Source organism: Brachyhypopomus gauderio, unplaced genomic scaffold (genome assembly GCF_052324685.1).
Source record: "Brachyhypopomus gauderio isolate BG-103 unplaced genomic scaffold, BGAUD_0.2 sc81, whole genome shotgun sequence".
In the NCBI taxonomy this organism is placed as follows: domain Eukaryota; kingdom Metazoa; phylum Chordata; class Actinopteri; order Gymnotiformes; family Hypopomidae; genus Brachyhypopomus; species Brachyhypopomus gauderio.
Window position 1 is genome coordinate 335,557 of NW_027506902.1, and position 25,082 is coordinate 360,638.

The following is a 25,082-nucleotide window of genomic DNA, read 5'->3' on the forward strand; positions in this document are numbered from 1 at the left end:
CCTAGTCAGATTGGTCACGCATACAAAACCATCTGGATGTAAAGCTTTATTGTTATAAAGTTATAAGTAACTTAAGTGAGTCTTTATTGTGTGAGTTCTATTGTAAGATCTTCTGACCTCTAAAGCAAGCTAAAAATAAATGAAAACACCTAGTTGATGTTTATAGTCTTTTTATCTTCTACCACTGTCTGTTAGTTCATGCACTGTAAACATTCTACAGCTAGTCGAATCTAGTTCCTTTAAGCTATCTCGGATTGAAGATCCACTGTCAACCTGCCTGTTTTAAAAATAAATGCTCAGATTTGTTTTCTTCTTCTTCTTACAGCAATTAGAAACATCAAGAAAACAACCCTGAATGAGCCAACCAAAGAACAAGAAGGATAGACGTGTGACGGACCCATAGCAGAAAGAAGAGAAATCAACAAACTGAAAAGGCAAATAACGTAAAACATGAGACCTCCCAAGAAACAGAGAGGACGCTCTTCTTTGTCCACTCGGGCAAAAAGTGGGAGAAAGCGAGGGGACAAACATAGCAAGCTGTCCCAGGTCACACCTGCTACTGTGTCATCCCGCAAACATTCTCCATCCAAGGTTGACAGCTCTGAAGGGGAAAACGCTAGTAGAAATACCACTCCAATTAGGGAGGGGCTAAAGGACCAGATGAAAGGACTGTCTGTGCAGGTAGACCATGCTGAGCAGGTTGTTGTCAGGGTCAATAAAATGGCTAGCCCTAAAAACACTAGCTCAATCATACACAACAATCCCATGCACAACATGTCGAACAGTACAGCTAGTACTCACACAGTCAATACAGCAAGCAACACAAACATGGCAGTCAACACCTCAAACAAAAGCAATTCAGTCAGCACCAACCACAGTCCCACCACACCCTCCAGTCGAAAAACAGCTACCTTCAAAGCCAGAGTACCCAAGAAAAAGTATATGTATGAACATGGAGTTGTCAGTACCTCTCCAATTAGTCTAACCCCTGTGCCTTTACCTGCACATATCAACCACCTCAGTACACTTTGTAACCCCATTTCTACCACCATCCACTCCATAGTCAGTAGGGCTACAATAAATAAAGAAGATAGTGTTATGTCTGCTAATATAAATAGTAAAGGATTAGCAGGCAGTGAGGAAAGCACAGAACCCTCAAAACTGAATTGCACATCTAAGAGAGATCTTGTCAAAGATGACGTGTCATCCGAAGGTGGCAAGGTGATAGCACAAGTGGTATCAGATGCACATGGATATGGCACCCCAAGTTCAGTTCGTTCATCATCCACAGACACAGCCAGTGAACTCTCTCCAGATGTGGAGGTGCTGGAGCCCTCTAATGTGCACCAAAATATAGGGTTTCCCTCAAGTATACCAAGGTGTGCACCAACAAAGACCTCTACCATGTCTCCACACCTCACTTCTGTCAACCATAAAATTAAGCAAGAAGGCTTTTCAGGAATAGCTGAAGCACTGGCTAAAGGACTTAAGAATCAGCGAGTGCTAGCTCGACATCGACGAACAAAAAACAGGGCAGAGGGAGAAGAGCCAGTCAAGGAGTGTATGTTCATCTGCGGTGTAGTGCGAGGAGCTACTAAAGAGCAGTTAAATGTGGGGCTGCAGATCAATGGGGAGGAGGCCCAGATTTTGTTCCCATTCCATACATTGGTAAGCCACCCACACCAAACCATTGACCTCATCTTAGACGCCCCTCCACCAGGAAATGATCCTGTGGATGTTGGGACGCGCGTTTGTGTGCCTTATGGAGAAGATAAGGGGAAGGTGTGGTACAGGGAAGGAGTAGTGTCTCAGGTAGAGGCCAATGATGCTGTTGCTTGCCCCTACAGAGTGCTATTGCAGGAAGAGCAGAATGACAAGGTGGCAGAATCCAACGGAGAAGAAGGGCAGCTGAGAACTGGCATTCAGGCTGTGTGGGTCTCTCGACAGAATTTGCGTCTTCTTGTCCCACCTTGGGAAGGGGACGTGCAAGAGGGGGAACGGGAAAGAGGGAGAGAAGAAAGAGAAAGGAGGGAAGACATAGAGGTGGAGAGAGAGATATGCCAGCTTAGTAGGGGAATGGCTTTTGGAAGTACAGGGCCGCCTCAGAAGAATACTGAGTTCTCAGTCCCTGATGTTGGAAGTCAGCAATACGAGAGCACACCATCCCCTTCACCTACGTCTTCACCTACACTTAGGACGGCAAACAGTGTACTGAGTATAGCAAGTGGAAGAGAGAGCCAGCGACCTGGGGAAACAAACAGAGAAAGAGAAAGACCAAGAGAAAGAGAGAGAGAGCGGAAGCAACTGCAGACTCCAGAGGTTGACTTGGAGGTTCTGCGGCTCAACCTGGCACCTCTCCGTGATGTTGAAGGGTCTTTAGTTTCAGGGGCAACCAAAGCAGTTGGAGCCAACCAGCACAGACAGATCCTGTCCAAGCCTCCTGCGTGCTCTGGCACCATCTCAATGGTGCGAGGTCTCTCTGGCACGTCCCTGGGTACCCACTTGACTGGTCCACCCTCAGGTAGCCCTCAGCCGCCTCCATCTCCAGCTTTTGTGTGCTCCGATGGAGTTGTCTTGCACCCTCACCCTTCGACTGTCCCTCCTTCACCCAGCTCAAGAGGTTCCCTTACCCCACTGGACAAGACACCTACTCCCTCACAGGCTTCTACTCCCATTCCTGGAAGTTCGTCTTCCTCTCCGGCTTCCTCCTCACGTTCACGGACTCCACTTTCTGCTGCTCAGCAGAAGTATAAAAAAGGTGATGTGGTCTGTACGCCCAATGGCATCCGGAAGAAATTCAATGGAAAGCAGTGGCGCCGCTTGTGTTCAAAGGATGGCTGCATGAAAGAGTCTCAGCGTAGAGGATACTGCTCCAGACACCTTTCCATGCGCACAAAAGAGTTGGAGGGAGCAGGTGGAGAGAGGGAGCACAGGACGGGAGGAGGGGGTAGTAGCTCGGGGACCGTAACCCCTTCGGATTTGCGAGGTCGAGCTAGCAGCGAGTTTGACTGGGAGGAGACATCACGGGACAGCAGCGAGACTAGCAGTCGAGGAACTGACTCACGACCACGTCTCGTTCTTCCTTCGTTGCTGCCGCAGGATTTTTCTCGCTTTGACTTTGACGAATGTGAGGCTGCTACCATGCTTGTGTCTTTGGGGAGCTCACGGTCAGGGACACCCTCATTTTCACCTATATCAAATCAGTCACCTTTCTCCCCTGCCCCCTCTCCATCCCCTTCTCCGCTCTTTGGTTTCCGTCCTGCCAATTTCAGTCCTATTACGACTCTGACAGTCCTGCCTCCTCGCCGCCATCGACACACTAGTGGCACCAGCACTGGCACCTCCAAACTTAGCACCTCAGTGGCAGAGAAAGAGCGGGAGAGACTAGTTCCAGGCATTGTTCCATCATTCCACACCAGTCTGACATTCACTGTACCTGTAAGCCCCAACAAACGTAAACCAGATGCCCCAGCAGTCCCACCTCCTGTGATACAGGACTGCACCAAACATGAACTGGAGCAGAACAGAGGAGAGCCTTCAACAGGCACTCCATGTCAAGCACTTTCTTCTCAGATGACAACATTCCCTCACTGCCAAAGGCCTCCTTCATCCACAGCTTCTTCCCCTCCTCCATCTCCTTTGTCCTTGGAGTCAGGTTTACAACGGGCAGTCTCTCAGCAATCACTGTGCGACTCTCCTTTGATTATTCGAAATCCCGAGGTTTCTCTAGCAAAATTTACAGAACGTCCACTGGCTAGAGTTATTCATGAGGAGGGAGCCATCTCCAAAGATGGCAGCCAATCTGGTGCTCTGACTGGTCCAGGATTACAGGTGCCTGTTCCAATTAATGCAGCTGCCTCCACCAATGGGGCTGTCTTACTGCACAGCCCTTCATCGACTCTTGTTCTGGTGTCTTCCATTTCTTCCCTTCCAAACCCTGACCCTGCAGGCCTCACCACCCAGTCCAGCCCTGCCTTGGCCTGTATATCAGTTCCCAGCTCTGCCCCTGCGTCTGCTTCCTTTGGTTCAGGTGGAGGCGGGAAGGATAAGGGAAGAATAACAACATTACAGCAACCAGTTCCATGTCACCCTGCCCCTACGGCATTGTTACCGCTTATACTTCCAGCAGAGAGCCTGCATCCCGTGCCATGCAAAGACATCATCATGGGACGACCCGGAACTGGTAAGAATTTTAAGTAGAAAGCTTTACAACTGTTCATGTCTCCATCCTTTCACTGTGTGGTCCAATGCGTTAGTATTTAGTGTTCAATGAAGATATTCTCAGTTATGCTTAAAATTAAATATGTAATTTGTGTAATCCTGGTTTAAATTTCTACACTTGAACATGTTTGGCACCACATTCATAGTGTCATCAGGTGCCCACACAGCAAGAATTTATATTTTTCGTATTAATAGGTAATTTTTAGAATTATTCATTTTTGATTTCCTGCACAGTTGTGAGTACAACATTTTTAAAAATATTTTTTAAATGTTTAAAGAGTGAGGTATTGGTTTCTGACAATATGTACATATTTACCTAGTAACTGTATACTGCTTGAGCTGTGTGGGTGTATGTAGTAAGACAAATATGGCAGAGTAAATGCACAGTACAAGTAGGTGTACATTATAAGGAGGTCTTAGTCCACCACCCTGAAATAAATACATTCAACACCTCAGCATTGACAGCATTGACAGTGCTGGATCACCCTAAATACAACAGAACTAATTATTGTTGTGTTCTTGTATGCAGTCACAGGATATTTTCTACAAGGGAATTTTTTAGAAATTCAGATACTGTGTGACACAATGAAATTGTGTTTTAATAGTGCACAAATTATTATACTAGTGATTGCATGCAGGATTTCAGTATATTTACTCTACATTTTATAAACATTGAAAGCTGAAATTAATATGGAAAGGAACAGTAATTAAATGTGGTTCATTTCACTACTGGCAATTACTTAATTTCACAACTGGAAGAAGCAAATTATGCCTGGTTGTATGGACATATTGGACCATTTATTAATCTAATCCATAGTACTTTTGCAATCTGAAATTTTTAAATGTTGCTTTCATAAAATTAACATCAACTGCCAAATACTTCATTACCTTATTATTCTCTTCTCCCCGCCCACACCATGTTGTGTGTGTGTGTGTGTGTGTGTGTGTGTGTGTGTGTGTGTGTGTGTGCGTGTGTGTGTGTGTGTGTGTGTGTGTGTGTGTGTGTGTGTGTGTGTGGCCCTAAAATGCCCATTTCACCATCGGGCACAAATATAACAGTCAGTATTCTGATTTTTATGATCATGGTGCTCTTTGACTAATGAGCCATAACTGCTCTTTGCCCCTTCTGGCCACTGGATTTGACCAGCGGATAGCTTATGGAGCAGCCTTGCAAATCTTTTAATTGTTTTAGGCATGGACTGAAAATTGTCTCTCCTGTTGACTGTAACCATAAAAATGAAACATCAAACTCAAAAAAACAAGTTAATGTTGCTGTAAATAGAAGGATATTTCAGAGAGCATTACAGTATTCTGACAGGTTTTCTGCTGATTCACTGACACCTTACAAATGTTAGACTATTAAAAGTGTACCTTTTCTTTCAGAAGCTAAATCACAATGTGATAATTAGTCAACATTTTCTAATAACAGGCTATGGTTTCTATTCTTTTTTTCATATATAACATTGTGCAAGTCTTTCTTGAGAATCAAACCATAAGAATACAATAAAATAAAAAAAAGAGTCAGATAAGAGTTGAGAGGTAATCTCATGCTACACTGTGGTATAAATTTAGGAAGGACATGACATAACATTTTTAGTTCACATTTATTTATGTAATATTATTAAGAATTTTTTAGTCAGAGTTGAATATTTTCCAAAAGCTGCACACATTTTCTTATCTTGTGTTTGCTGTCGACTGTCTTAGTTAGTTTAAAATCTAATTTCTGTGATTTCTGTTTTCTTAAAAAAGGTTTTTAAGATTGTTAAAAGAATGAACTATGAACTGGTTGTTCTGGTTGGTGTGTGTGTGTGTGTGTGTGTGTGTGTGTGTGTGTGTGTGTGTGTGTGTGTGTGTGTGTGTGTGTGTGTGTGTGTGTGTGTGTGTGTGTAAGAGAACGTGTGAAGTGTCTAGGAACATTTCAGTGCCGTTGCTTTTATGCTGTCCTGACATTGGTAGAGTAACTGGAGATGTGTAACTACTGATTGTACATGCTTAGTCATACAGCCATGATGCATTTGCATTCTGTTGCAGTCAGTGTGAGTTTAATTTCAGTACTTCAGTAATATGTGTGAATATGTGTGTGTGGAGCCTATGATTGGTCATTGTGTGTGTGTGTGTGTGTGTGTGTGTGTGTGTGTGTGTGTGTGTGTGTGTGTGTGTGTGTGTGTGTGAAACACAGTAAAAAATGTAGAAATGCATCTCTCATCCTCCAGCCCCCCAGTGTCTAACAAATGTGGAGGCAGGAACAACTGAGGTCAGAGAAGCAAATACAGTACATTGAGAACTAAATCTCATACAACATGAATGAATGAATACAGATACCTGTTGTTGTTATTGTTGATGATGTTTTTGCTATTGCTGCATTTGTTAATTAGTGTGTTTTACAGTTTTAGTTTAGTCTGTGTGTACCTACTTGCACCCATGAAAAATGTTGTGGATATTAGTGGATCCATGGCTGTGAGATACTGTGTGTATTGTGGATATTAGTACATCATGTGAGGCTGTGAGGTACTCTGTGAGGTACTCTGTGAGATGTTCTGTGAGGTAGCACTCTTTCTGTGAGATACTCTGTGAGGTTCTCTGTGAGATGGCACTATTTCTGTGTGAAACTTCTGTGATATACTCTGTGAGATGGCACTATCTCTGTCAGGTACTCTGTGAGGTGCTGTGTGAGATGGCACTATTTTTGTTAGGTACGCTGTGAGGTACTCTGTCAGGTGCTCTGTGAGATGGCACTATTTCTGTGAAATTCTCCATGAGGTACTCTGGGATGGCACTATTTCTGTAAGGTACTCTGTCAGGTGCTCTGTGAGATGGCACTATTTTTGTTAGGTACTCTGTGAGATGGCACTATTTCTATGAGGTATTCTGTGAGATGGCACCATTTCTGTGAGGTACTCTGTCAGATTACACTATTTTTTGAGGTACTCTGTGAGATGGCACTATTTTTGTGAGGTACACTGTCCTTTTGGGCTTTACCAGCCTGCTTACATCTGGCTGCTTGACTCAATACAATTTTGAAAATGCAAGAAGTTATTAGAAAAATGCTAAAATTTTATCCTGAATACATGATTGAATTTTGCATGACCATGCATGCCTTTTAAAAATTAGAATGTTTGTAAGACATAGAGAGAAAGAGTTAAGGCAAGAGAGTCTAAAATTCTTTGTCGAGAAAGGTGTGTGTGTGTGTGTGTATGTGTGTGTGTGTGTGTGTGTGTGTGTGTGTGTGTGTGTGTGTGTGTGTGTGTGTGTGTGCGTGCGTGTGTGCACGTGAAGTTCTCTATGAACACATGCATGTGTGTGTGTGAGTGTGTGTGCGTGTGTGTGCGTGCGTGCGTGTGTGCGCGTGCGTGTGTGTGTGTGTGTGTGTGTGTGTGTGTGTGTGTCACATGAGAGAAAAGTAAAGGGGATGTGAGAGGCTGTTTGGGCTGGAGAGAGTGAGACAGATCTCATTTGTGAGAAGCAGTTTGGACTGGAGAGAGTGAGACAGATCTCATTTGTGAGAGGCAGTTTGGGCTGGAGAGAGTGAGACAGATCTCATTTGTGAGAGGCAGTTTGGACTGGAGAGAGTGAGACATCTCATTTGTGAGAGGCAGTTTGGGCTGGAGAGAGTGAGACAGATCTCATTTGTGAGAGGCAGTTTGGGCTGGAGAGAGTGAGACAGATCTCATTTGTGAGAGGCAGTTTGAGCTAGAGAGAGTGAGACAGATCTCATTTGTGAGAGGCAGTTTGAGCTGGAGAGAGTGAGACAGATCTCATTTGTGAGAGGCAGTTTGAGCTGGAGAGTGAGACAGATGTCATTTGTGAGAGGCAGTTTGGGCTGGAGAGAGTGAGATAGATCTCATTTGTGAGAGGCAGTTTGAGCTGGAGAGAGTGAGACATCTCATTTGTGAGAGGCAGTTTGAGCTGGAGAGTGAGACAGATGTCATTTGTGAGAGGCAGTTTTAGCTGGAGAGAATGAGACAGATCTCATTTGTGAGAGGCAGTTTGGGCTGGAGAGAGTGAGACAGATCTCATTTGTGAGAGGCAGTTTGGGCTGGAGAGAGTGAGATAGATCTCATTTGTGAGAGGCAGTTTGAGCTGGAGAGAGTGAGACATCTCATTTGTGAGAGGCAGTTTGAGCTGGAGAGAGTGAGACAGATCTCATTTGTGAGAGGCAGTTTGGGCTGGAGAGAGTGAGATAGATCTCATTTGTGAGAGGCAGTTTGAGCTGGAGAGAGTGAGACAGATCTCATTTTCATTCCAGGGGTTTGTGCTGTACGTATGCAGCATGTTACAGACACTAAATGTTGGAAGTCTTCAGTTCATTTTCAAGTTCTCTGTGTTACCATGGCAGCAATGCAAAACATTGTAATGAACCCCTGCGGAAAAAGAATAAATATATGAGAACACAAACTATGATGCGATTGCACACACACACACACACACACACACACACACACACACACACACACACACACACACACACACACACACACACACACACACACATTTATGTTCACTAATCATTCAGAGACTCAAGAGTGAATCTACATGTTTTTGACACAGTAAGTTGCATTTATAATGTTGTGTATGGTGATTGCATGAATGTACCATGATTCAGGCGCATCACAGCCAGAATATCCAGGACGGGTCAGTCCTTCATGTACACATGAACCTGCCCCTAGGTTAGTGCACAGAACAGGCCACAACTGTCCTGTTGTTCACAGCGTGCTTATTATAGCATTCCACCCACCTACTACAAAACTGAATATGAAGCAGCTTTTTTGTGTCAGTCACATATGCATTAGTGTTGTATTGTCTTACATTAACATGCAGAGAGATTCATTTTAACTGTGATACATTTTCCACTATAGGAAAATGGAAGATTATGAATAATATCACTCATAAACCCTGAATAGATTTAAATATTTAAATTTTGTAAATGACGCACACATGAGCCTCATCATAAACAAAACCCTCACACATCTCTGTGTGTAACATATCCATTCAAATTTGTGTGAGTAATTTGCACGTTATCTTTAAAATCGACAGAATTAGCAGGGCACATATGTCAAATCTAATAAGTGTTCATCTGCGCAAGTGTGTTTGAGTTTTGTACAGTCATTAATTGATGAGAGGCATATTTCTTGGCCAGAGAGAACCGTGAGAACCACCTGTCCCCTTCGCTCAGCTTTTTTGTTCATCTCATCATTTTCACCCGCTCCTGTCTTCCCCTCTGCATCCCTTCATCTCTCTGTCATTTTACTCCTACTGTGTCTTTGGCGCCCACCTCCCACCCCCAAACTCCCCACCTTCCCCCCAAATCCCTCCTCCCACCCCCTGTGCTGCAGTGCAGAAGCCTCCAATTCTTCTGTACCATGTTCCCTGAGCATTCCTGGGAATTTCGCTGTTCCCTTTTACATAACGGTACAACAAGGCTTCCCAATAAGACAAACATCAGAGCGTAAACACAGGAGCGTTAGATACTCACCACGTACTGATGTCCCCTGCACACCTCAGTCACATAAGATCCTTAGTCAGCGGGAGTGCCCTAATGGGATTTATTTGGTCCTGTGCTCAAATATACACTTTAAAACTTGACCTCTAGCTTTAACCAAACAGGCATTTTTTCCTCTGGTTTTAAATTAAATATAGGATTTTGAGTTTTAGTTTTTTATTTTTAACTCCTTTGGTATTTATCTGATCTCCTCTATCCTTATCTGTCGTGCCCTTGTGCCTGAATCTCTGCATTTTTTTTTACATTCCAGTGCTGCCACCCAGTGGATAAAATTTGCTATTACACATTCAATCCCCCCACCCCTCCTCAAGTCTACAGCTCACCTTTTCGTGGTGTGTCCTCTCTGCATCAGCTTGCCCTACACACCCACCCCCTCCCCTGCCCAAAACTGGTTCTCACTGAGAATTGACACTGTAATCTGGGTCCTAGGAGCAGTCTTAACATTGCAGTTTTAAAATTGCATGCTTTACATACAGAAGGTGTTTGTGGAGTTGTGGGACCCATATACATGCTTCACTAAGGAATTTGTTATTTACTTGTCATGCACTTATTACGCTGTACAGCTCTTATAAGATTATGGTCTTTTTTCCCCAATAAACTTCACTTCAAAGTCACTTAGTGGAGGTCAAGTGACTTTATCAGTGCCTATAAAACTGTTGCCATAGAAACAGCAAATGAGTATCAGAGATTAAGGTTTAATTATAAAAGATTATTTATTAGATGAAACAGTGGCTTGAGAACGGAGAGAATTTAGTGAGCATTGCCCTTTTTTATATATCTCACATCTCACATGCCTGTGCTGTTTTTCAGCACACAGTAGGATAACAAGCTGTTATCAATACATAAAGAAGATGTAACACTTTTTGCACTTTGCTGTAATGTTATTTTCAAGGAACATTAAGCTTTCTGTCACACTTTTGTCTTTTTCTCCAGCACTGAAACGGTTAAGAACTTGTTTACTACAGTCACAGCCTGAGCAGGCGGTGCTACGCCTGACCTGATTGGCTGTAGCCCAGAGCTCCATGAGAGCTCACTGGCGTAGAGAAGGTTATCCCCTCCCACCACTGTGATAGCTTATTATTGACAATTGTTAAAAGGGAACACATAATTTTTGGTGTTGGTTTCAGTACAGATGGTGTATCCGTGTAGTCGTTTGCATTCTGTGAGGTCAATTAGTTTGTGTACTCTGAAGCCTTGATGGTAGACATCTTTCTTCTCTCTCTTCAATCCAGTGAGAAGGGTGCTGTTTTCACAACTTGTGTCCCCCCCCCACTCCTCTCCTCTTCACAGAATGACTCTTGTTCTATTTTTACTTCCCTGACTCGCGCTCTTTCCCCGTCACACACGTTTTTTCTCTTTCTCAGCCTTCGACTACCTCTGCTTTTGTGACCACAGCTCTGGGTTTTTGTTTCTAGGGTTTTGATACTAATTTTTGTACATTAAGCTTCACCTCAGTGTGAGGGTGAGGCAGAAAGTGTTATACTTGGGGTCAGAAAGCTGTGTGGAAAATGGCGTCATAATCCTGGCAATGTACACACACACACACAAAAACGTGCAAACATACACAAAGACACACACAAAAACACACACACTCCCACACTCCTCCCACAGTGTGACTGTGATGGTACAGAGTGATACTGGGCATGAAGCCAATGCCCCATTGCCCTCTCCAAATAACTTGGTTGTTCAACAATCCTATACGCAACACACACTATACTACACTACACACCCAGTACACTACACACACACATACATACACACACACACACCCAGTACATGCTTTTATCATGCATAGCACATTCTGGCTTTACTGATAACAGAGTTTTAGGCCAGTAACCTGAGCCAAGTGACATCATTATTAGCTTGGCCGGTGAATACAGACACTCTCCCGACATACAGATTTAGCATAGCTGCCTCACACAACAGTGTTACAGTAGCTTCCAATTACAGACATGCTGAAAATTCACTTCTATTATGGACAACCGAGCAGTTGTCTGGCTGGTGGAGCTATATCGATATGACTTATGTCATAACATTCTTTCAAAATCTGCCCGTCTTTCATTTCATTTCTCAGACAAGGGCTTGGCAACCCCTCAGACAGGGAGCATTTTGGCCACTGTGTTCTCGTTACCCTAAACGAGTGTCAGGTTTATGACAACACTGATCTGTTAATATTTGGATGTCATGCATAAGCAAACATTGTGAAGCTCCTGGATGTAGAAACAGTTTGAAAACAGGCACAATGAATCTGAAAATTTTAGATAGATAGATAGATAGATAGATAGATAGATAGATAGATAGATAGATAGATAGATAGATAGAATCCCCCTTTTAATGACAGTGATTCTCTGGATGTTATGGTGGCAGAAATACACAGAGGTTAGTTGGGGTAAAATAGTGATGTGTGTATAGTCTATAACAGGCTTTTAGAGTTTGCTGTTGGTTTTAGTAGTGAGTAGCAGTGCTGAAGATGGTCAAACATAGTAAAACGTCAGTCTGACTTCAAGCTTGAGCACATGTACAAACTGAGGAGCAGGAAAGGAAGCGGACCTGTAAAAAGCAGGTTCCTGTAAAACACTTCCACTTCTCTCGTTTCTTACGCAGACATTTGTGAGTCAGATATCGTGCAAGATCACGATACGCGTAGTTAGCCACTCCTTCAGTTAGCGGAGCCACGCTGTCTTGAAGATGTGGGCTGCTACATTTACATGAAGAACAGAGGTGTCCTTTGTGCCTTTGTCACATCTGCCAGATTTTTTTCTTTTCTTTCTTTTTAATATGCCGTTTCAAGAAAGAAAATTACAACACTTGCATACATCTGTTGCCCCGTTTGTTCTGAACTGGCCTCTAATGGTACTATCTCTCTGGTAGTTGTTATTTTAGTTAGGTAGGGTTAGGTAGTTAAAGCTAGTTTGACCAAGTTGTATGAACCGATCTGTTATTTCTTTTTGCGATCTCTTAAATCGATATTGCACTGACTGTTGAAAGTAACCAGTGGCAAAGCTATGAAGGCGGGATCATGTAAATTTGACCCTGTCAGGTTGTACCTTTGGGCCAATAGAATGGCGCGAGCTCCAACGTCGAAAAAGAATCAGCCAATGAAAAATTGTGCCCCAGATTTTTTTTTATTTTATTTTATTTTTTTACAACATAGAATATTCAAAAGCTCGTTTGACTGCTGGTCCAGGGACGTACTACAGGACAATCGAATTTGCATATGACTGACATTCCACCGCACCGTGTGACCAATCAGCTTCGGGGTCTGTCCTGTGGCAGGCTGCAGCGCTGACCAATCGTAGAGCGTTTGGAGACGTGTAGGCGGGTCACGGGCTGGGCGAGGTTGACACGCACTGTTGGAACGAAAGGGGGCAGTCTACTATACAACAAGAGGAAGAGGGAGGGAAAGAGAAAGAAAGAAAGGGTTCGCGAAGCGAGAGAGGAGAGAAATCGAGGGGAAGAGTCGAGGCTAAATGAATGATGTTATGATTCAACGAGTTTTCTACTACGAACACCTACCCAGTGTGCGCGGAGGAGCCCGGACGCCGCGGCGGGTAGCGGCGGAGCGGAGTGGCCCTGCTGCGGGAGGATCGCGCTGGACTTGAGCTGCTACTACACTTCACATCCGTCATTTCCACTCAGCATCGCTCCGGAGCATCTCTGCTCTGCTGCTCTTTTCTGGGTTTTTTTTTTTGCTTCGTCGCGTTGTCATCGGAGGTGTAGGGCAGGGGAGTTGATCTTAGTCGACGTTTATTAAAAGGTTGTTTAAAAAAAAGAAAAACACATGATATTCCTGACAAGCTGATAGGGAGAGTTTACTGGCGGCATTTCTGGTCGATTAGCCTTGTGGATGAGGTGAGGTTGACTCAGATCGGTGTGTGAAGGGGAGGGGGTGCCACAGGGAAGGTATTTAGAATGAGAAGTGGCGGAATTCGTTTGAATCCTGATCATATGTCAGCTTTCATTTTTTCTCCGTGTTAACGCTGTGCACATTTGAGCTCAGTCATCATCTGGAACTGCGGTGTGTCTAACAGGACAGACTGCCGGGAGCCACAAGCGAAAAGAGCAGCCGCCACGGGCAGGGCATGGGCTGTCTACTACTGAAGAACGGTCTGTTGTGTGGAGCAGATGCACAATATTAGTATTTGTTTTAACTAGCGAAAACTTAAAAAGGGTTGGTGTGATTTCCGTTAGAACATAGTAACAGTACACGTTATTGTTTTATCTGAGTATTATTGTGAGCCATTTTGAGAGCATCTCACAGGGCAAGTCTGTGAGACTTTGTGTACCATATATTACTCATAGTTGTTTTGTAGCTAATATAGGGGTCGTTGGGCTTCAAGAGCGCAACTGTGTGTTTATGATGATTATCGATGTTTCCCACATGTAACAGAGCCAGGTTTCTATTTTGGTCAACCTAAGACATTTTTTATATACTTACAGTCAAGTACAAATAACGTTTTTTACTTTCTTTGCATTTAAAATGTAAGGAGATGCATAGAGGGAACATTGCGGTGAAATGACGGCGGGCTGCGTGTCCCCGGTGGCGTTGGGCGGCGCGGGTAGCGGGCCAGGGGCGTTCCCGAGGGGCCGGCCTCGTCTGGGCCGCCGCTGCTGCTGCTGAAACCGCGGCTAGTCTCCCATGCAGTCTCAGTGAACGCAAGCGACACACATTTCTTGTGCTTTAAAGATTTACGACACTGTTCACAAGACTAAAATAAATCTATTTAACATTGGTCATATCAGTACTTTGGTGGCCACAAAGTCCCCGAGCCGTTGTTGGGTGTATAAAGTTTGCTGGCGGATGTAAGAAGTGGTGTTCGTGCGCTAGTTATCTGACTCCATGCCCGAGCTGTCCAGCTAGCTGGATTTGCCGCAGGCCATGTGAATATCCAATTGGGGGACGAATTTTTCTATTGACAATGTCAGCCTTATTTTTTTGAACCTTTGATATTTGATATATCGGGTTATTTGAAAAGTTCGTACGGTAGTTTGTTACAATCCAAAGAAGAAAAAAAAAACGCAGCGTGGTCGGATCAGACCCAGAACAGGCTGGCAGTGGTAGATGTGATTAGCATGCTAACATGCTATCGAGCTAGTTCAGCTACAACATAGCCTTGCTTTGACAATTGATTTAATAACAAAGATAAACGTTATCAAATTAAGTATCGCTTTACGGTGACTAATATTTTGTTATTGTTGTAAATAGTCTTTTTACGTATGTCACATGCGTCTGTTTTTACAGAAAACTAGTTTGGACATAGGCTCGAGGTTGGGTTCGGCTGCCGTACGCGAGGCCGTGGTCGCCCGAGCGGCCTACTTAACCTTAACGTCGCCGCGTCCATCAGCGAATGTAAACAAACAGACGAAGAGGAGGGGGGGCGTTAGGGGCACTCGGACCAAAAAAATAATGCAGATCTTCCAAATCTAAAGTCATCGCCGAGAATCAGTTTACAAAACAGTTTGATCGGCCTTCACGGTTGTTACGCTTAAAACGTTTCCTCACCCATGCCTTGTGATTTTAAAAGCGATGCGTGTTTTGTAAGGAGCCCAGCCAGCCCGGGTCTGTGCGGGTGTCAGTAGTTCGGTTAGGCGCGCCGATCGCTCGCTAGATGCACTCTTGTCTGAGCCATTAAAATATTGTGTTTAAAATGTAACTGCCCAAAGATTATTACTCATCGTTTTGTAAGAGGGACATGCTGCACCGCAGTTCCCAAACTAGCTCGCTAGGTCGGATGTTGCTGGTATAATCAATTATGGCCGCTTATTTTCGCTCACGGACTGACCATCACCTGCCAAGGACACCGATCACGAAGATGCTGCATTTTTACTAGAGAGGATTCGTATTGTTTTGTACCAAATGGACAATTAAAGTTCCACAATAACGGAAGTTTTCTTGCGTGTTAATGAAGTTTCTATAAAACCAAGAGATTAAAGATACTTTTTCCAGAATGTTTTCTTCGGAAAGCCCGCAATATCTCCGCCAAGGATTGAGCATGTTTGGTTAGTTACTCTCATTCTTTAGCAGTTTTTTTCTGTTAACCTTATCTGCCACAGCAACTTCTAACATAACACTTTAGTGATACAGTTGTATTAATTGCAAAATGGACGTGACTTACAGGTTTTCTTAAATGAATCAAATCTAAGCAGTCAGTGCCAATGCTGGCAAGAATATATTAATATTGTATATCCAGTCTCAACTATCCTCACTTTATTCCTATCAAAATGATATTTTTTATTTTGAGGAATTCCTTTTAATTAGTTGTGCATGATCATTACATATAACATCCCACCTCATTTGTATATTTTACACAAAATGGTTTGTCAACTGGTTCTGAATTTTATTTGATATCTTTATGTAGATCAAGCCACAGGCAGACATGTGTCTTATTGCAATGTGGTATAATAGATTATATTATAAGCTTATACTCTCACACAGAAGCAAAACATCTTTATACATATGCATGTCTACATTTTGAGAACATTCTGTAATGATTATTGACTTGAGCCTATCGTGATCATTATTAATCAGAACCTGGCTCCTCGACTTCCAGGTGTTAATGTTTTGAGTTGCTAGGTGTTCAGACGGAGTAGAATGACTCCTGTCTTTTTTCCTTTCTGTAGTGTGGACTAATGTGGAGCCTAGATCGGTTCCAGTGTTCCCTTGGCATTCATTGGTCCCTTTCCTGGCACCCACCCAATCAGATCCATCGGCTCAGCCTGGTGAGGGCCAGCAGCCTGTCAATCATTCTCAGGCTAGCACTCTAAAGAAAGGTAAATTGTCTTTTTAGTTGTGCTGTTTGAACATCACTGAAAACTGCTGTTTAGTACACCTTTTGGAATTTAAATAATGAAAATGAATATTATTGCATGGAATGTTGTCTTGTGGTTGGATTTGTCCTTTTTGGTTGTGTTATCTGGTTTTCTCAAATGATCATTGAGACACTATGTAACACTATCATCTGTAATGTACCCATTACCTAATGTGGCAGCTAACTCTTAGTGTTGCCACATCAAAAGGTTTCAGGTGAGACACTTTGATAAAAGTTTCTCAGGTTGGCAAGCACAATCCGCTTTTCCTTGCTTAGAGTCCCACAGCGGGTCAGTGCAGAAGGAGATCATTGAGGGAGCAGCAAACCTACCCTCACGTCCAGCCCCCTCAAGCGACGACCTTCCCCCAGAGAGAGAGAGGGATGTAGAGAGAGAGAGGCCGGACAGTGAAACGGAGAGTGACATAGATGATCCGTGAGTAGTCCAGCTGTGTGTGTGTGTGTGTGTGTGTGTGTGTGTGTGTGTGTGTGTGTGTTAGAAGCTGAAGAGAGTTGCTTTATAAATATGGGGCATTTAGCTGATAGCAAGTACTATTGTCAAATTTGGATAACTCAGTTAAACATTTTAGAATGACAAAATTCTGTTACTAGTAATTCACTTAGAATTACAAAAATTTTGAACAAATTAAATGATACATAGACATCATGACCAGCAGAACTGGGCTGTTCCTACTCCTTTCAAATATGAGGCAATATAAAGAAAGAAAAACAGGAAGTGAGTGTATGTATGGTGAGTTAGCTTCAGTCAGGACATGCCTTGGGTTAGGGTGAGAGGACATGTCAACTGCACTAAAGTTGTACGGGATGAATTCTGTCTGTGCTCGGTTATGTCCCAGTGCTTCTGGATATTCAGAAGAAAATAAAATTGGAAAATGGTCCACCAACCATATTCTCAAGCCCACCATGTTTGCTTAGTAGACCTGCTTATTTTTTCTTGTCCATAAGTGGGCAACTCCGTGTTCTGTGAGTATTTAACCTTACAGATTGGCATTACCAGATAATATTTGCTTGTTACACATTTGCATGTTTGTTTGCACCAAAGCCCACTTTCTGCTTGTTGACATAGGACGTGCTGAGCTATAGCTCGTAGCCTCTGGTTCAGCTAGGTCATTCAACATCACTTAGGGCTTCCTAAGTAGCAGGAAATGTTCAGCCCCGCACACACAACTATCGTAGATTAAAATCTATGACCTTACCTTAAAACCTACTTACTTAGCCAGTCTGTCCGTTTGAGTAAATGATGTACAGTGATGAACAGAACACAGACAAACGATTAAAAAAGGCTCCACAAACTCGTCAAGTTGCCAAAATATTTGAATATTTTAAACATTTTTTAAATGTGAATATTTAATATTAAAATGTGTTAAATATTAAACTGAATATTTTGTACATTTACATAATAAGACAAATTTGATCTTGAAAGCAAATGTTAATCATTCATTTTCAAAATTCTAGTCTTCTTTTGTGGAGTGCAGCTGTGGATTAAAACACTTCACAGACTCACCAGGCTGGGCGTCATGTGGTGTGCTAACAATGCACGAGGATTTTGTCATTTGTTATGTTTTTTTTTTTATCCAGTGTGTGCTGCTGATCTATTGTGGTAGGGTTGAGGTCAAAAAAAACTTTTACCAAGAAAACTTTTCCCAAGAGTGCAGTGTTCCTGGGTAGTCAGCCTGACACAATGGTAACGTAAAGAGAGAAAACGAATGAGCTCTATCTCTCTTCCGTCCACACACACGTGCGTGTTTTGGTGCGTGCATGTGTGACTGCGCGTCCATCGCATAATGAGTGACAGCAGAGGACTTGCAAGGCCTCTCACAATAACGAGCCGTCATCTGAATATGCTAAACGGAAAGACTTTCCCTCTCATTGATGAGCAGACGTATGCAAATATGCACCTGAAATAGCACATTAAGTTACTTCGTAATCACTCCCTTCAGGGATTTGGATCTTGCCTCTAAGCCCACATGTGCAGATAGTTCTTCCCTCTTGATGAGCCTCTTTGACCATTAATTATTCAGTTTATATCACCTACTGACATACAGCACACAGACAGATGTACAGACACTCACATTCATGCCCATCCTGTATGTGTAATGGCACGTGCATATAGTGAAGCATGTTACCCATGATTTATTACATTTATTCAAAACACGACCATCTACATCTTCCTGTAGAATTCAGGATCCAGTTCAAGATTTTAACTTTAACATACAGAGCACTACGCAACACAGCTCCTGTGTATGTCGCTGACCTGCTCCACCCCTACACTTCATCACGATTACTCAGGTCAAACAACCTGAGTTTACTGTCTGTGCCACGCTCATGTCTAAAGACTCGTGGAGACCGAGCATTTAAGGTGGTTGCTCCAAAACTGTGGAACACACTTTCTCCACATTTAAGATCAGCTGACACTGTAGATACTTTTAAAAAACAGCTAAAGACTTTCCTTTTTACGCAGGCGTTTAGTTAGTGGTGGAGGTTGCAGCCGTTGACCTTGTACACTGTATTTTATTTCTGTTCTATAGTGTGTGTTTTTGTGTCTTTGATTTATTTTATTTTATTTTCCGTTGTAAAGCACTTTGTGGCTTGTGCCTGTGAAAAGTGCTATATAAATGTATTTTACTTACTTACTTACATCTGAAGAAGTTTCTTCATCCACTTGAAAATACAGTTGAACTGCATTCATCCTCCAGTAATAGTTACAGCATAAGATCTCAAAAGGTCAGTTCTTGGGCAGAATGGAAATGAATGCTGGTGCTGTGGTAGTGTTTTTCGAGGCGTGCTAGTGCTGCTAGCCTGACAGACACTAGCCCTGAGGTAATCAGGGCGTCGCTGGCTCAGACGTAAACACACACACATGTTCTTCCCACACCTGTCCAGCCAACCACACACACTGGAACTTTTTTCAAATTATAGTCATTTTTAGGATTAGGGTTTAGTTAGAGTTAGTTAGACACTGTGAAGATTTGGATGTATTTAGAAGCCTAGAGTTTTATTCAAAGATTCATCCATAATTGAAGAAAACGAGTTTTTGCAGCTGAATTGTTGTTGCACCATCTGCAGTGTCTCCATGTAAATAAAAACTACAGAAATGGAGACTTTATAACCAAATAGAGTTGTGACCTCTCGTTGCTCGAAGCCCCGTGTTTGACACCGAGGCCAGACGATTGGAAATGTTGCATAGTATATCCTTTAAGCAAACATGGTTTGTATGTGCTTTTCTTTGTTCTTTTGTGCCTGAGGGACTCCCAGCATTCACGAAACACCTTTCATAGCGTCAGATTGAGTTGAGTCGCCCTCAGCTGAGTAACGTTTGAATCGAATCATCAGCATGCAAAGCGTCATTAAACCAACATTACACTAATCACTAACATCCCTGTTGTCGAGGTTCAGTATTACACTAATGACTAACATCACTGTTGTCGAGGTTCAGTATTACACTAATGACTAACATCCCTGTTGTCGAGGTTCAGTATTACACTAATCACTAACATCCCTGTTGTCGAGGTTCAGTATTACACTAATGACTAACATCCCTGTTGTCGAGGTTCAGTATTACACTAATCACTAACATCCCTGTTGTCGAGGTTCAGTATTACACTAATCACTAACACTCCTGTTGTTGAGGTTCAGTATTACACTAATGACTAACACTCCTGTTGTTGAGGTTTGACGTTACACTTGTGGTGTTGAGGTTTGAAGCTTTGACCTCCTCCCACAACAGCGGGTCATTCTCAGGGCCGGTGTGGAGGTCACCTGTAACTTAAGTGAGTGCGGCCAGCGCGTTCAGCTTCCATAACATGGCAATATTGCTGCCGTGTGCAAAGGACGCTGTAGAGGAAAAGCGGATCATATGGGCTTCATGTGTGCGCTGTGGCTCCAGAATACCAGATGTTCAGGGGAGCCTGTCCGATTACCCTGCGCTCAAGTGGACGTGATATAGACGTACTGTTGCACAGTAAGCCAGCCCGGCGGTCATTCAGAACTCTTGATTTGTGTGCATGTCCAGGTTTTTGCCCGGTGTCCTCCCTGACCCGCCAGTCTCTGCGTCTCCCGGGAAAAGGCGGTCCCAGTCCCTTAGTGCCCTGCCCAAAGACGACAAGAACAGCCCGGGCAAGGTAGGCCTGCAGGCTGCATGCAGGAACGCAGGCACGACGCATTCTTGCGCTCCGGACTCTTGCCTGTGGTCTCCGTGCTCATTTGCGCCCTCTGTGTCTTTTCTGCTCCTCCTTCCCTCCGCAGAGGGAAAAGGACCATATCCGCCGGCCCATGAACGCCTTCATGATCTTCAGCAAGCGTCACCGCGCCCTGGTGCACCAGCGCCACCCCAACCAGGACAACCGCACCGTCAGCAAGATCCTGGGCGAGTGGTGGTACGCGCTGGGGCCCAAGGAGAAGCAGAAGTACCACGACCTGGCCTTCCAGGTAACGCGGCGCCGACCACTTTAAAGGTACCACGGCCTTTAAAGCGCGCCGAGGTGTTTTCCGTCGGCCCTCCGTGACTCCGCCTCCCTCCCCCGCTCCCCCCGCCCCCCTCCCCCAGGTGAAGGAGGCCCACTTTAAAGCCCACCCGGACTGGAAATGGTGCAACAAGGACAGGAAGAAGTCGAGCAGCGAGGGCCGTGGTGCGGCCGGGGGCAAGGACATGAGGGAGAGGAGCATGTCGGAGACAACCGGTACATTTTCAGAGTGCAGGAGCAGCAGTGTGTGCGAGTCCCTAAGCCGCAGTGCTGATTATACTCTTATTATACTCTTCTTTTTGACGATAATCACACCTCTACACAAAAAAATAAAGCGGAAAAAAAACATTTGGGTTCAATTGGCACTTTTGGTGTTCCTGTTCTCATCACCCTTGCCCCTCTCCTGCAGAGCCTCCATCTGTGTCGTTGAATACGGAGCTCAAAGGGGCGGGGTCTGGGATGGTAGGCGTGTCAGAGCGGGCTGGAGGGGAGGGGCATGCCCGCCCCAGGGCCTTCTCCCAGAGTGCAGTGCACAGTTTGGAGAGGACTGAGAGAGGCAACCCTCAGGTGCTAGCGGAGCTCGCGCAGGTAAACCTAGCTAGCGCATGCACACGACCGCATACGGGTTGTCGGGCGTCTCGTGGACGTTGCTGACGGAGGCTTGCGTTCTCGCAGATATGCGGGGACGGGAGTCACATTGCGGGGCGAGGAGCTGCTCCTCAGGTGCAGAGGGGCGTGAGTGAAGACATGACCAGCGACGAGGAGCGCATGGTCATCTGTGAGGAGGAGGGGGACGACGATGTCATCGGTGAGTCGTCGTCGTTTCACTCGAACCCATCGCTACATGCACTAATGGAAATAAGCTTGTTGTCTCCTGCTTGTAGTCTTTAATTTGTTTGATGTATCTCTCGCGGAGGTTTCAAAGACTGTCAGCCCATCCATTGATCTATCTCTCCATCTATCCTTCCCTTTCTTTATGCATTTTCTCTAATAAGATCCTTTTTTTATGCGTGATTTATTTAGCCACTTCTTTATTTAGTGCCTGTTGTCACAAGAAAGTCTCAGTTTCTGTTCTGAATAGAAAAAGAAGTTTAATCCGTGTTTAATCTTAAAGGACAGAAAAAGAACTCATGATAAAGCGTTGTCTGAAAAAGAGAGCAGTTTATAAGATGAATGAGAGTGTGTTGTAATGAAGGTATGAAAAAGTGAACATTAGTTTTTGAGATCAGGATTTTTTTTAGCTAGGATTTTAGATTTAGCAGGACAAATTTCCAGAATGTTCCCCCCATAACACCCACTGTGCCTCCTGGCGTCTGGGTGTTCTTCACAGCCACCTCTCCAGTTCCTTTGAAATGTTTCTGCAGGATTGTTTCAGCTCTTGGTAATGGAGTCGGAGGACTCGCGTACGTCTTTGTTAATATAAGGGTGTTGGGAGACCCGAGCAGGTTTTCTCAGCGTTAATCATCAGAGTTTACTTCAAATATAATTCTGCTGTAAACAAGCTACCAATGAATGGTAAATGCTGGAAACATGAACCGTAAATATTAGACCCATACAGTTATTTATTTATTAATTGTGCTTCAGCAACAAGACCTTTTAAACGAGGCAATTAAGAGAGTGTGCTTAGAAGAGCAGAGTTGTCGGTTTGCTCAGACGGTTTGCCATCAGACCGGCCAAACTGCTTTTATGAAGCCACAATCGTGGCGATTCTGAAGCCGACGGTCATGTGACCTCCGATGCCCTATTAGGGCAACGTATAGGGTACGCTGGTCATTTTATTGGCTGTTGTACCTTGAAGGCTATGGGCAGTGCTGTAGCTCTGCGAATGGAGGGATGAAATCGAAAGGGTAGCGGTTGGGATGCACCTGCACGTGGGAGGCGCACCTGGAGCGAGGACGTGTCGGTCGAGCGCCCGGGCCTCCTGCCTTTTACTGAGCCTCATCTCCCCAGTCGATCAGTAACCCGAAGGCGTGTGTCTCCCGCCACAGAGGACCCTTACCCCGCCAGCGCCATCGACCTGAAGTGCAAGGAGAAGGTGACGGACAGCGACAGCGAAAACGGATCCGGGGAAGAAGGAGAACGCAAGGTAGCGTCTCTCACCTCTGCACCCCCCCCCCCCACCACCCCCCCTGCACTTGAAACACTGCCAGAGTTTGGAATTTCATAATACTGTATTTAAGAGGCTGAGCTTTCTTTGTGTCCTCATTATCGCTTCTCTTGCCCCCCCCCCCCCCCCCCCCCCCCCCACCCCCTCGCTTTCGGACAGAGAGTCTTTGCACCTGTGATCTGCTCCTCGTCAGCAGGCCCGGGACACGGGCGCAGTTTGTCTCTGTCCTCGTGCCCGTCCTCTAGACACTTCTCCGACACGCCTTCCAAGAGGAGGCGGGCGATGGAGGGAGGAGAGGGAGATCGGCGGGAGGCGGAGGGAGGGGAGCCTCACCTCCTGACTCCGTCTTCATCGGGTCAGGCCGTCTCGGTCAGTGTGGGGGGAGGCGTGTCTTCAGCGCTGGGCCTGGGGGCAGTGAGGGTGGCCTCAACCGTCGTCACTAACGTGGTGCGTCCCGTCGTCAGCACCCCGGTGCCAATTGCCAGCAAGTCACCTCATGACAGGAAACCCGTCATTCCTCAGGCGCAGCTGCTTATTGGACCCGGAGCCACGGGAGGCGGGGCATCGGCAGGAGGGGGTGGGTACTATTCCTCGTCTTCGCCCACTCCTGTAACTACAGGTGGAGGTCAAGTGACCAATCTAGTTTTGGGAGGCACATTCCAGGCCCCGCCCACTGTACAGCTCATCACACCCCCTCCTGAAGGTCCAGCTTCCCCGACCACAGCCCCTCAGAGTAACGGCCCCATGACTCTGCCTCTCCCACACATCCTGCCCACTGCCTCGCTAGCACCCCCTACAGGCCAAAAACCCATCACTCAAGTTCAGTACATCCTTCCTACTCTCTCAGCCAACAACCCTAAGAGCCCCTCCCCTCAGCAGCCCAGCCAGCCAACCAGTATCTTCACCCTGCCCACAGCTCCTCCCACACTTACCGCACTGGCTAATGGGAAGCAGTCAGGATACCCATCCAGCCCTGCAGTGAGTGTCGTCAGCCCAGGACCTAGAGGTGAGGAAAAACGTTAGTTGATGTTACTAAAAGAAAACGTTAAAGATTGTTGAGAGTGATAGTTGAGAATGATAAAATGACTTCTTAAGAAAATTTTACATTTGAGATATTAGTAACATAACCTAACATTACCTCTGTCTGTTATGTAAAATACTGACACTTCTCTGTAGCCTCTTCTGGAGATCGGTAGGTAAGGTGCAGCATTGAAGCTCCTGTTATTTATATCTGTGTGTGTGTGTGTGTGTGTGTGTGTGTGTGTGTGTGTGTGTGTGTGTTTCTCTCTCTCTCTCTCTCCTTCTCTCGCTCTCTCTACAGTGCAAACACAGTCCCCAGTCTTACAGGGCAAGATGCTGGTTCCCATGGCAACTGTGAGGACTGCTCCCGCCCAATCTCAGCCGTTTCCCCTGGTGGCCCCTCCTCTTCCTGTCCAGAATGGAGCTCAGACAGGAAACAAGGTGAGAAACGCGCTCAAACGCCTCAACATTTAACTCACTGGACCCGTCATGTTTGTGTTTATTTTGGTTGAATACGAGAAATGACTAAATCTTTTATGTAAACAAGTGTATTCAGATTTGAGTGGTATGTAGACCGCAAAACATGCAAGATATTTCTCAGAACACACTTGAAAATTCACAACAAACACATGTCTTTCAGCATTTTAATGATCAGTGTGTTCATTCTTGAATGGAAGAGTACAGTATAAAGATTTGCACACCAAGTCCAAACTAAAGAACACATAAAGAACGCATGATAACAACACTTCTCATGTGTGCACCTTTAGCATTCAAACTATAAACCATTCTTGTGTATAGAAGCTTGTTTTTGGGTTGTCTGCCATTCAAATATTTTCCTCCTCTCTCCACTGTCCTCTCCTCCTCTCTCTCCTCCTCTTCTCCTCTCTCTCCTCCTCTTCTCCTCTCTCTCCTCTCTCTCTTCTCCTACTCCTCCTCCTCCTCTC

General features: G+C 44.8%; 1 protein-coding gene across 5 annotated transcripts in view; it reads left to right on the plus strand.

The window, feature by feature from the left end:
• Positions 1-25,082, plus strand: part of cicb (capicua transcriptional repressor b) — a 39,569-nt gene that overhangs the window by 9,642 nt on the left and 4,845 nt on the right. For 4 of the 5 annotated variants that reach the window (XM_076991121.1, XM_076991123.1, XM_076991122.1 and 1 more), the window contains exons 2-12: positions 326-4,183; positions 16,343-16,492; positions 16,807-16,963; positions 20,561-20,669; positions 20,794-20,976; positions 21,095-21,227; positions 21,421-21,599; positions 21,687-21,819; positions 23,000-23,097; positions 23,278-24,124; positions 24,440-24,579. In XM_076991121.1, the coding sequence (XP_076847236.1) occupies positions 451-4,183; positions 16,343-16,492; positions 16,807-16,963; positions 20,561-20,669; positions 20,794-20,976; positions 21,095-21,227; positions 21,421-21,599; positions 21,687-21,819; positions 23,000-23,097; positions 23,278-24,124; positions 24,440-24,579 (5,862 nt within the window). In that variant the 5' untranslated portion in view covers positions 326-450. The remainder of the gene's footprint in view (positions 1-325; positions 4,184-16,342; positions 16,493-16,806; positions 16,964-20,560; positions 20,670-20,793; positions 20,977-21,094; positions 21,228-21,420; positions 21,600-21,686; positions 21,820-22,999; positions 23,098-23,277; positions 24,125-24,439; positions 24,580-25,082) is intronic. The other variant, XM_076991124.1, reaches the window with a different exon arrangement.